Here is a 13,010-nt window from a genome sequence, read left to right on the forward strand (position 1 = left end):
GTACTTCAGATTGCAACTGGACTTAATTTTCTTGCTTAATATGAGTTGCTTTAGTTCTTAAGTATGGTGTGATACCTACTTCCTTTTTAGAAAGCAGTACTGAAAAGGATGAAATAAGTTAGGGCTGCTAGGATGGCACAGAGCAAAAGTCTGGAAACAGACAATGCCTGAGTTGCAAACTGCTATTATCTTAATTTTAGAGGTAGCAGTAAAGACAGAGGAACTTGGACTTTGATTCATTCTAGCAGCTCAAATATAAGATTGTAGATAAGTGAGCGTGAGATTTCTGGCAAGTTAAAACTTATCTGTCTTTTCTGCCAACTTCAGTTAAGAATGGGTTGGAGGTTTTTCTTTTCCTTTTTTTTTCTTTTTTTTTTTTCCTTTTGGGCTAAGATGAGCAATTAAATCCTCTTCCCTGATAAGATGGTGGGCATTTTTGACCTTATGAGCAGAATACATGCCATGTGCGCTGGTTGAATGTAGGAGTTCATGTGAGTGTATTTGAGAATTACTGCATGGTGACAGGGTGGATTCTGCACCCTGGAGATGGATAAACCCTCATCCATGGTGGCTGCAGAGAGAGACTGTTGGAGTGACTGATTTTCAGCCTTTCACCCAGGTTTCACCTGTGAGCTTATTGGTTGCATCTAGAAGAGAGCCCAGCAGCAAATTACCATCCACTCAGCATCAATGAAGAGCTCACCACAGGGAGTGGAACAGAAAAAATTTATTTGTCAATGTGGAATCATAGTGTAATTTAGGTTGGTAGGTACCCCTGGGAGTTTTATATTTCCTACTCAAAGCAGGGCCAGCTTGAAGTTAGATCCAGCTTTGAAGTCTGATCGGATTGCTCAGGTCAAGCCAAGTTTGAATATGTCGAGTATGGGCATTACTCAGCTGTGGATGCTCTGTAGCCTTTGTGGTATGTGGACATGACTCGTGTGCTTTTGCAGAAATGATTTTCATGAGACTTTGCCCGACAAATCTTGTAGCCCAAAGAATTGAATGCGCACATGTCCCTTATGTTGCTATTGGACATTGGTTTTCACAAGTCTGTGATTGAGATCTAGATTGTGCAGTCCAGTTCTGTAGTGCTGCTTTTCCTGTTGTCTGTAGAGGGACGGGTTGATGGTTTTGGTAAGAAATGTTGTGGGAAGAAAACTGGGTTGTACCTTATAGTCCCATGGAGGCAGTGGGGTAAAAACAAGAGCATGTTGCAATGGAGAGATCAAGGGTAAGAGGTGGTGCATTGCATGTTCATCATAAATACTGTTGGACCAGCACTTAAGATGCCTTAGAACCACCTCATGCTTGTTCAGAGTTTAAGGAATAATCATGACTGAAGATCTGAAAATAAGGAAATGCTTTCAGTAAAAGGGTTTTGTAGTTGTGGAAAGGTGGAAATATAACATGATTTCAGTATCAGTATGGTTTGGCTCAGTGCTCTTACTGGTGCCCCAGCATTCTCAGAGCTCCTCTAGATGCATGGCACAGGAAAGCCAGGAGATCTTTGCCTAGCTTGTGTTTTAGCACTTCATGTATCACTGCTGCTCAGAAAGGCAAAATACCCCATTTTCACTCTTATTGGAGAGATTTGATGGATGGACTATTCAGGGGATGAGGAATTGGTTGGATAGTCTCATCCAGAAGGTGTAGTGGTCAACAGTTCAATGTCCAAGTGGAAATCAGTGACAGGTGGTGTCCCTTAGGGCTCTGTATTGGGACAAGCTTTATTTAGATATTTATATCTTCATCAATGACACAGACAGTGGGATTGAGCTGTCTCAGCAAATGGCAGATGACACCAGGCTCAAGGATGTGATGCCATCCAGGCATACTTGGACAAGCTTGATAATTGAGCCCATGGGAATGTCATCCAAACCAAACTGTTCTGTGGTTCTATAATTCTATCAGTTCCTGTAAACTCAAGATCAGTATACTGTAAACTGTTTTTTTTGGTGGTATTTTGTCATAGCTAGGCATTTTTAATTAAACTATTTTACCAACCATCTTCAGTATTAGTACCTTTCCTGGGAAGCAAACCCTTGTATATCTTTGACTGAAAACTACATGATGACAAATTTCAGTGGATCTCTTAATAGTTGACATATCTTCCTCTGATCACAAATGAACAGAATGGGGGCAGGGGAAAAAGATTTACTTACTGAGTCCATTTAGCCTTTAGTCAATTTAAGTTGTAGAATATAAATAAAACTTGACAGTATCTCCAGTGATAGAAATCTGTGTCCAATTACCGTAAGAAAAATTAAAAGGTAAAAATCTGCATTTTCTAAAACTGCTGCTCCTACATAGTCTCACTTCATACTCCCATTTTTCTTCTTTTACATTCATGATACTGTATTGCAGACCATTTTCCAGAGATGGTCTTAGTAAAACTTCTGAAAACAGCCTCTCCTTTATTTCCCTTCCACAGTAATCGAACTAGGCTGTTAAGTGGGGTGTGGTTTCTCTTCCCATAAAAATTGATTAAAACTAACAAGCTAAAGCAATAAAAATGCATGGAATAGACTTCTTTAAGAGTTGTTAACTTTCATTCTTCTATTTCCCTTGTAGTATACACTCATGTACTGTTTAGAAGTCTGGTTTTGTCCTCCTTTGATTATTTTATTATAAAACCTCAAAGAGGTTTTACTTCACTGTCATCTTTGAAGCATCTGCAGAATTAATTTCTGTCTCTATTCCTAATGATTCCCATTCAGTCAATGGAAAGATGCTTTGTCTTATAAAATAGTAGTGAGTGTGCTGTTAGGGGAGCATATATCTTGTACACTATACTGGAGTACTCAGTGTGTATATTCAAGCATATGCTGTAAATTCTTACTTTTTCCTTAAATTGTCTGCAAACCTTTCCAGACACAGTTTTTTAGTCTGTTTGCTGACTAAGCTTTCATGAATATTTTGCTTTGCTGGGAAAGCAAGCCCCCTTTTTTCTGACATTATAAGTCCAGCTGCATTGTGTATTTATAGTAAAAGGATTAGGTAGGAAGGATTACTCCACCCATGGTAATTGCATTCCTCTACTTGGGTGTAAATTAAATTTCTGCCCTCTGGGTGTGTAGTAATTGACCCAATTATTCATAGTCTCAGTGGCATATGTTACAGTTCTTTCAGATCAGAATGTTATCTAATTTGATGGCACTTTTCTTCTTCATAATCAATCATTTGTATTACCTGTTGGTTGGCTACTTTGGAAAGACTGAATTGAGATAAACATAAAAGTATATGGCAGATGTTCTTATTACTCTTTTATGTAGAAGGAAATTGAGAGTATTCTTGATTTTGAATTTACAAGAAGTCTTGTGGCAGTAGGAGATTTTCCACAGATTTTAGTATTCCTACAGTATTTTTTTTTATATTCAGAGTATGTAAACCCCTTATTCGTGGTGTTTCTTGGGTATATTCATAGGTACTTCAAATTCTACATTTGCCCTGCTTGGTTATAGGATTAGCATTACTCCTTTTGAAGCCACAGTGTCCTATATCTCATTTTGGGTTGAGAAGCTGCTGTTGTATTTATTTCCCCAGATGAAATATGAATGAAGGTGTAAACCATGTTATGATTTATGGCTCTGTTGAGGTGTGTGTACAAAAAAACCCAAATAACAACATGTTCTAATACCAATGTATTAATAATGCAATTTTATGTCCGATGTAGTTTTTAACTGCAATACTAACTGGACTTGTTCTAAACAGTATTAAGGGCTGAACTGTTCATATTTGTTATGAAAGTTGGCAGCCTGCACTTATCAGAGCTTAGTGGTTGCAAAGTGGTGCTGAACAATTAAGATAGAAGACAAAAGGAAATGAATATATAGAAAATTAAGCTTTGTTAATTAGGCTGATATTACACATTTCTTTCTGTGGTATTTGATGCAACAATTTATTACAGATCTTGATTAATGTCCATTGCAAGCCAAGAATATGTACTTTATGAGCTTTTTTAAAAAATAGTATTATCCTCTTCTAATCAATATTTTTAAATGTGGAAATCTCTTTTTAGGAATGCTAATGACTGCCAATGAAGCCCCTAAAATGAATATCTATTATATACCAGTAAGTATTACAAGTTGTTCCTGATATTGCTCCTAAAGACACAATTGTTTGGTGCCATTCAGGTATTTCAGTTGAAATTCACATCTACATTGTCTGAGATGTCACAATAAAGTAAATTTAGGTTAACTATAATTTATTAATTTACCATGTTGAATTACTTAAAAAACCTGTAATTTGCTTTTTGCTGCCAGTTTCAAAACTGGTTAGTGGCTGCAGAAAATTCAGGTGGAGCTTTTTTTGATAACTGATTAAAAATAGGAACTATGTTTTTCAAGATAATAATTTTGCTTTGTTAAATATTTTATTAGTGTCTTTAATATGTGGTGTACAGTGACATAGTCATAGCAGTAAATATTCTTTGTTCTGACAAAGTGATACTGTGTGACTTCAGGTACAGCTCTTGAATGTAGCTTCTGCTCAATGCCCTTCAAATGCAGCTTTTCACAGGATAAGCTTTCCACTTGAAAGGCTTAACTGTAGATTTAACTACATGTTTTATCTCTGCAGATTGGTTTTAGGGAGACTGAGCTGCAAGCCTTCTGGTGTAAGGGAATTGTACAGAAAATTACACCTGAATTTCACTCTTGGTTTAGTTCCTACAGTGTGTTCTCTAGAGGTTTTCTTGTTCTGATAGAAGATAAATAGTAGGATACCTATGTAAATTTTACATGCAGAATAGCTGACCAGATTCTAAAAATACATAACTTCTTAATTAATTTTGGACAAACTATAAAGTTTATTAATATTGAAATACGTATTTTACTATTTTTAAGTGAGCCAAAAAGTCTTCATTTAGCTAATAGATTTTAAGCTAATTTAAATTTCATATTTATCAGTTCATTTCTGGTCATCCCCCACTGCCATATCTACTGTGTATGATCTTGATTATGTTCAGGATAGAGATTTATGAGTTTACATTTCTCTTTGTGGAATAGAATATATATACATGTTGTATTTGTGTGTATAAATACAATAGTATACCTCTAAACAATTCTGTAGTCTGATATATTTACTTACATTATTAGGTTTTTGCATTTAAAGAGATGTGCCATTTTATACATGAGTTATGTCAAGCTGTTCTTTGGATGTGAATTGTCTGTTTCTGTAACTCAGCTCTACCCAACTCACATTTTGTTAACTGCACTGTTCTGTGCTTTGAGTGAGAAAGGGAGACAACATATATATTTTTTATCTATGACAAAATATTAGCTGTATTTAGAAGATGAACACTTTCTTTCCATTTACCTTGTCCTTTGTAAGGTTGAGAGAGGAGCTCTCCAAGCATTTTTTTTCTCTATCGTCTCTTTTAATTAATGGATTAGGGAACACAAACTCACTTCTTTTTGAAATCTGATGAGTTTTTAAAACTGGAATGGACTAGTTAGTCAATTTAAATAATCCAGATGCAAAAAAGCATTCCTTCTGTCACTAAAGGTAAGGTTCAGCTTATCTCTGAAAATTGTGCACTGAGATTGTTTTATGCAGGTGTGCATGATACATGAACCTGACAGCTATAGTACATGAGCAGTTCACATCCAACTTAGCCAAAAAGTTATTTCATTGTCTTGATTGTCACCAGTGATGAATGTTTGTTAGAACTTGTGCAAGCTAGCATTATTTTTGAGTATTCTTGCACAAACTGTAAATCAAAACAAAAAATATTTACTTTTTGCTCTCTCAAAAATCTCTCATAGAATCCTCTGTGAGTACTAAATTTGTGTTTCTGAAGTCAGACAAGTAATTTTTAGTTAAGAATTATAAGCACTCTGTATTAGATCTCAGATCATACCTAGAGACAATTTCGCAAACTTAAATACTGACTGATACTATCTAGTATTTTTGCAGCATGTAGGTTATTCCAGTGAAGATTAACATAAATTTTGCCCTAAACCATCTTCCTGTGTGACCATCCCCTGATTTTTGTTACCTGAGTCTGCCTAACCTTGTTTGGATGGTACCTTTTTGTGGGTTTTACACACACTGTGACATGAGTATACAGATGGACCCAAATGATGAATAAAAAGCATAAATCCGAATATGAGTTCTATATTTGAAATATTGATGTATACAAGAAAATTTAAAATTTATTTTAAAGGCTACTGGCTAGTTTAAATTTGATTTTCAAATAAGCTAAACTTCTCCAGTTTATGTCAATGGCTTTGAGTTTGAAGGCTGTTGAACATACCTGAAATACTGTTGTTACTTTTTTAGTTGACAATTTGTAGTTCATTTCAAAACATGTAATACTTACTTTAGACAATAGAAAAGTTAAATAGTAGTGAGAAGTTACTTTGAAATAGAGACAGAAATCTCACTCTGGTCTGATTTTTTTAACCCTGTGCCTTTTTACAGGCAAGGCAGAAGGGGCTGGCACAGCCAGTGTAGCATAATTGAATGGTGTTTTCCTACATTTCCTAAAAATCAAGTATGTAGCTCACTAAATCTGTGTTTGTTGGCTGTTTTGTTTATTTTTTAATCTACCTTTTAAATGACGAAAATATGAAATGGAGGACTTGTGTCAGCCTTCAACTGCTCCAGGGCTTTTTTTATTAAGGAAAATTTAATGTTATTAACACGTTCATGTTACAGTTTTATTCCTTGATCTTCCAGACTAGTTATTTGAGCTCAGAGTAGCACACCTGTCCTTTGGTTTCTCTGTCAGTAGATGATTAATACATGTGTTTTTTCCATCCTTGGAAGACTTTACTAATTTCTTTGCACAGGCAGAGTTAAGTTTAGTTACGTGGGTCTTTGGAGCAAAACTTTGAAGAACTGTATTACTTAATCTCTTTTCATGGTGCCATTTTCTATCTTTTCCTAAGAACTAGGATTCACAATTTTTTTAATGAGTAACTTAATTTTTTCTTTGTTTCTTTAAGGTAGGCTGAATAGTACTAAAAATATGTCTTTTGTCTTTGAGATGTTGACAGGAACTGAGTTACGAGTCTTGTTGATTTCTGCAACAGAATGGATGCCTGGGAGAAATGCTACTAAGTGCAAAGGACAGTTATGTAAATAAAATCCATTCATTTGCCCGTGCTCATCATTGGCCTGTAGTGCTAAAAATTATTCTCTTGTTTTAAATGCTCATTGGAACAGCTATAAGGAATTGCCATGGCTGTGATCAAGGAGGATACTTTAAATCCCAAATGTATGGTGCTGTGCTCTATGTAAGGAGAAAAGAATTCACAGCAGTGGGACTTGCAGAGCAGTGTGTGCATAGATGGGTGCAGACAGACCCAGCATCCGCTGTCCATGATTGGAGTTGGCCAGACAGTGCAGGACTGTGCCCAGCCCAGCATGCCCAGCCTCTCAGCAGGTTTTATTGGTGTGGGCACAGTGCTGTGCTAGCACAGCTCATGACTGGTGAACTGGAGCTGGCTCATGTCTGGCCAGCTTGGAATGTGCTCTGGCTGAGCTCATGTCTGACTGAATTATCTGTGCCCGTTCTCTCCATTGTGAACGCCAAAGCTAAATTTCCATTTCAAACCCAAAAAATTACTCTTAACTTCAGGATTATAAGAGTTTTGACAGTGAGTATCATAATATTGCTTGTAAAAGAAATGGCACGCATCAGCTTTTCCTGCAGAAGTTTCATCAGAGTGGGTATGACAGCTGAGACTAGGAATGTCTGGGAACATTGCATTTCTTATAAAGAAGTAAAAAATCACTGCAGTTTTTTCTTTTGTGTGCAAAGCTGTAAGTAGAGGAAGTACAAGGTGAATTTTTTTGTTTTCTAGAAAGGACAGACAGGTTTGATTTTCAATGGCAAGATACCTTATATAGGTACACAGTACAGAGTGACCAAAAAGCAAATTGAATCTGACCCTTGAAATTAAATGTTTGTATTACATAGGCAACATTAGTGGCTTAGCTTAGAGACTTTGTTTTTGTTTTATTTTGCTGGGATTTAATGAGGGCAAGTGCCTCTGAATTCCTGACTGGAATTAGGCTGTTTGCCATTAGTTTAATAGCTAACTTGCAGTTTATGCAAACACTTGGAGCCTGCTTCTTGCCAGCTGGCTTCCTGGTTCATCACTTTGATGTGTGCCTCAAGAAGGTTGAAATGAAAGTTGTGTGTGCCTTGGGATAGTTTTTAGACTACTGACTCAGAAACCTAAGTTGATTCAATAGTGCAAGCAGGTCCTGGTCAAAGAAGTGAAGAGAGCAGAAGTTCCATTGACACATGGTGGTCCCCTGACCTGGAATCTAAGATGAGTCAGATTCTCTTTAAGCTTAATTGAGGCTGTCATGTTCCATAACATACAAGGTTCTCTTTGAAGGTTGTACAGAAGGTGCTCTGGGTGGAGAGCAAGGGGCTTGGGTTTTACTCTTAGTGTTTACTTCTGGTTACACAAACTTGTCTGATCTTAGCACAGATGTTGCAAATCTGTCCTGTCTCATTTATTGGACTTGAAACTTTCGGCTACATGAACATACTGAAACTGAAACTTGCTCTATTCATTAGGCTGTTAAAAGAAGAGAGCAATTAAGCATGTAATTAATTGAGTGTAATATTCTGTGTTCTGGGTTTTTTTTACTTTCCTGCAGTCTTGGCAGAACACTCCCTGTTGAGGCTAGAAGCAATGTACTTTTGGTGTAGTGAAGATATTAAGCTCTTCAAGGGAAAATAAATCCTGGAGCGTCTCTGGCTTCTTTTCAGGTGGTTTTGGAAAATAATTTGATATCCTAGCACTCCCCTAGTTCAGGGCTGTTGGAGTTATAAACTGGAAATGCTTCAAGAGCAAGTATTTCTTGCCTACTCAATGATTCAGTTGCTCTAAGAGTATAAGGGTTCTGGTTTCTCATACAATACCTACTTTGGATACGTGGCTGTCCCTATTGTTGGAAATATGAATTTTGTCCTCTTAAAATCATGTGGCTTTTCAGCTAAACCAGGCATTGTTTGCCTTTCATACATTCTTTAATTTCTTTAATTGATTTTGTTTTCTCTTTTTTGATACTCCTCTAGTCTAGTTCAATTACCGTTTATCAGCATCTTTTTGTTTTGAATATGCATCAAAAAAGCTTATTTTTAAATTTTTTTTTTCTTGGATTTATAAAAAAAACTGTTTTACAAGACCTGAGGAAAAGCTAGTTTTTCCTGAGTGGTTAACCCTGAAACAACATAATCACTGATTAAGGCAACAAATCCTATTAGTTTACATGTTTTCATTAAATGCTCTGGTTATTTGGTAAAACAAATCTGTAGATGGAGCTTGTACTGAAGAAAATACAAGTGAAAGCAGTTTTTTAATATCTTAGTTCATCCTCTTTATTTCTTTCTGGATATTTGTTTGGAGTAGTTCTAGAATGTAAATTAGGGATGAACATGCTTTGGTCATAGGTGCCCAGGTGAGCTGCTTCTAAGTGGCTGAATTGGTCAAAATTGTGTTCAGTTCACTCACAGAGAGAAAAAGCATTTATCTGAAATAGGTATTTTCTGTCAATCTGTGACAGGGTGCTCTCACTAGTTCTATACAAGAAGTTATGACCATCAGATACCTGTCTTTACAATCTGTCATTATTCACTTTAGGAAGTGTGGGAGTTTTCCCCTGTGTTATACTCTCCACATTTAGCTCTATGATCACAGACTTTTAGAACAATTTTATTAATCTGAGACTTACATTTTATCCATTTGGGATCTGCTGATTGTCTTTTTTTCTCTTTTGGGTCTTTATATGATAGGAATACAAACCTACCTGTCCACATCTTGTATTTCATACCTTTAGGGCCAGTGTTCTGTACAGTCAGCTGTCATTCAGATAGTTTGCGGATGCAGTTACAGTGAGACCTTCTGTACAGATTTTTGGCTAGTGTGGTAAAAGCTATGAATCAGACAATGCAATTCTTATTATATTTGTGTTTGGCATTTTGACACTAATAGAACAGATTTCCAGTAGAGTACAAGATTTTGATTTCTTTTAGAATGTTTTCATGTCTTCTGATTGGCAGTATTAGGTCATTCTGTATAGGTGCTGCCTCAAGTGTTGTCTTGAAGATCATGTGATGAGGCTGTGTTTTCTGGAAGACTAGAAGACAGTTGTTCATCCTATTCAATACAGCCCTTCCCTAACATGTTTTTGGTAAAGTAGAAAGCGACCATGAAACTGGCTTGTGCTAAGAGATTTTTTTTTCTATCCTGAAACAATATGTAATGTAGAGAAGCATTTCATATTCTGGGAAAAAAAGTATAGTAAAATAAAATGGTAGTTGTGACGTAAAATGGAAAATGTTGGTCTTAATCTTAGTTTGTTCATTTTGAAAACTGTGAAATGACTGGAAAGAAGGGTTGTTATGAAATAATATATTGCTTTAGGGCTGCCAAGTGTCAAAGAAGAAAGTTTCCATTAATAAAAAGATACTTGAGTGCATCTTTGGGCCTTTAAACTAATTTTGAGTTTTGATATATCAATCTTGCAAATTTGTGTTTTCCATCCAGAACAGTCTAATCCTTTACACAAAAAAAAAAGTCTGGTGAATGATACATTACCTATCTCACAGTATTTACAAGCATAGGAAAAAAGTTGTTTATCTTCACAAGCAGAAATGTGAGCTTCCTACTTTTAAGCTAAACACTTTCAAACTGAAAAATAACACACTGGGCTTATTCCCAACAAAGGATATCCTCCATTTCCCAAGTGCTGGCTGAGAGACACAGTCCCACTTATCACATGTATATAGAAGGAAAACACCAATGTGTGATGATCAGGAAACAATTTCTGATCTTCCTGTAAAACTTGTTGATGATCAGATGTTTCTGGTGCTGATGATGTACTAGTCTAGATTATAAATGTGTATGAACCCTGCTTAGTGCTGTTGTGGCTGTTAGTGTACTAGGCAGCATTTCTTCAGTATTTTTTGACCAGACAGCAGCACACTGACTGTAAAGTAATACGTATAGTTTATGTTAAACCCTTCATAGAGCACAGGAGAAAACTCTTAAAAGCAGTTGTATGGAATTATACCAGGTGATTGCCCTTACCACTGACAAAAGAATCATGTGCTTTTTAGTGTTGTGACTGTTTCTCAAGCAATTCTGTTCTTGCATTCTTATTTTAAGAAGCATGTTTTGAGGGGGGAGCATGCTCCCTTTGTTTTAAGCCTTGAGTATTTGAAAGATATTTTTTATTTCTTAACTTAAACTTGTTCTTTCCTTTGATCCATCTATTCTTCCCTTGATTTCTGAAAATCTAGAGATGCAGTTGCCTAGCTTCAGTCAATGAAGAGAGAGGCAGTCACAGATAATGAATAGGTGTAATTGCTGAATGGAAGTTTTGTACTTGTACATGTACTACATGTCTATCAGCATGTAATAAGAACTGGAGTGTTTTAGCTTTTGAATCAGAAAAGACAAAGCATGTGAGAATTTTCTCCATGTAATAATTTCAACTCAGTCTTTATTTCATTGCATTTGAAAGTACAGGGTAACTGTCATCTTCTGTGTTACATTCAGAATTGAAATGTCTTGTGAGTTATGACTATTTTATGCAGAAATAGTGGAATTTACAAAGATCTAAGATTTTTGTCAGAGAAGACCTTAGAAGTAAAAAAAAACTATCATGTATGTGAAAGCTTTCAAGTATTTATTTGAAAGCTGCTTTCTCTTTAAAATTATTTCCTGAATTGTGCAAAATTTCTTTAGCATTATGCTCTTCAGTGAAGTTGGTTTATGCTGAGCTTATCTTCATTATCTGGAGGAGCTGCATATTCCCAACAGGTAGTTACTTTTCCTTCCCTTTGTGTTGTCTGGCAGTACTTGCATAAACTCAGAAGTCTTCCTCCCAGTTTTGCAAAAAGCAATTAACCTGCAATAGTAGGGAGTTATTAGAAACTCACACATTCCTAGATTTCTGGTAGTTTGTCAGTCATGTAAGGCAGACAAACAGCTGGATTTGCCATTACCTTTATATCTGTAGCATTCCTCAGATTTCCCTAAAATACAGATCATCCTCAAATATGTGTTGTTTTAATGACTGTAAAGATATTTATGCTGTAACATTTCTTGGCATCTGGTGTGTACTGTAAGAACTCTGTTCCCAGCCACTTAAAAGCACAAGAGGCAAGATCCTACACAGTGAGACAGTTGAGGAATTTTCCTGTCCCGTCAAGAGAAATTGATAAGGGGACATGTTGGGACTTGGCATTTCTGGCTTATTTTTGGTGGTTCTTACTTGTTAATTTAGATTGCCATCAGGGGCTGTTGTGTACTTACTGAAACCAATGCATGTGTTACTCTCATCTATGTTAGTAGTGGAGTTTTGTCTGTTGATGGCCTGTGCCCTTTGTATAGTAAGAAGAATGGCATATGTGCCATTATGTTTTGAGAAACAGATTTCTGAACATATTAGAACAGTTGGAAGCTGTGTAGAACTTCTTTCCTTGTTTAAAAGGAAGGCCAAGACATTATGAAGTTTCCCACTTACCATTTCCTTGTCTGCCTCTACTGTAGTCCCAGTTGTAAAGGCAAGGGAAGAACTTTGCAAGGAATTTATTCTTTCTAATTTGTCATGATGGGATGGAGGTTTTTGTTAGACTGTGTAAACCATAAAGGTGGTATTGTTGTGAGGGAGATTGTGCTGGTTCAGTGACACAGAGTCCCTAAACAGTAAATTGACTTCGTGAAGGTTTTGATGAGTACCAGGACCTATGCAAAGGAATTGGTATGAGCACTTAGTGTAATGTGGTAGGGAATGGAAGGTGTGGATGGCCAGAGTAAAATGTGGTTCCTGACTTACTGTCAGTAAGGCATTAAATCAGCTGATCATACCTCATCTACACTTTTTTTTTCATGGATAAAGAAAAACAATCAACACATGTCCATAGGTAAATAAAACCAGTGAAGAGGGTCCCAGCTGAACTTACTGCACAGTATTAAGGCAATTGTCCTAGTTGCCTCTCTTTTTACAGCTGGTATGCCATAGAACCTGCTGTG

The 13,010-nt window shown here is 36.4% G+C and overlaps 1 protein-coding gene across 2 annotated transcripts in view; it reads left to right on the forward strand.

Annotated features, from left to right (window-relative positions):
* NOL10 (nucleolar protein 10) overlaps window positions 1-13,010 on the forward strand; it is a 79,410-nt gene that overhangs the window by 15,121 nt on the left and 51,279 nt on the right. For both annotated transcript variants that reach the window (XR_009274515.1, XM_058800940.1), the window contains exon 13: window positions 4,022-4,074. Coding sequence is in view for 1 of the 2 variants with exons in the window: in XM_058800940.1 (XP_058656923.1) it covers window positions 4,022-4,074 (53 nt within the window). In the remaining variant the exon portion in view is untranslated. The remainder of the gene's footprint in view (window positions 1-4,021; window positions 4,075-13,010) is intronic.

This window comes from Ammospiza caudacuta, chromosome 3 (assembly GCF_027887145.1).
Source record: "Ammospiza caudacuta isolate bAmmCau1 chromosome 3, bAmmCau1.pri, whole genome shotgun sequence".
Lineage (NCBI taxonomy): Eukaryota > Metazoa > Chordata > Aves > Passeriformes > Passerellidae > Ammospiza > Ammospiza caudacuta.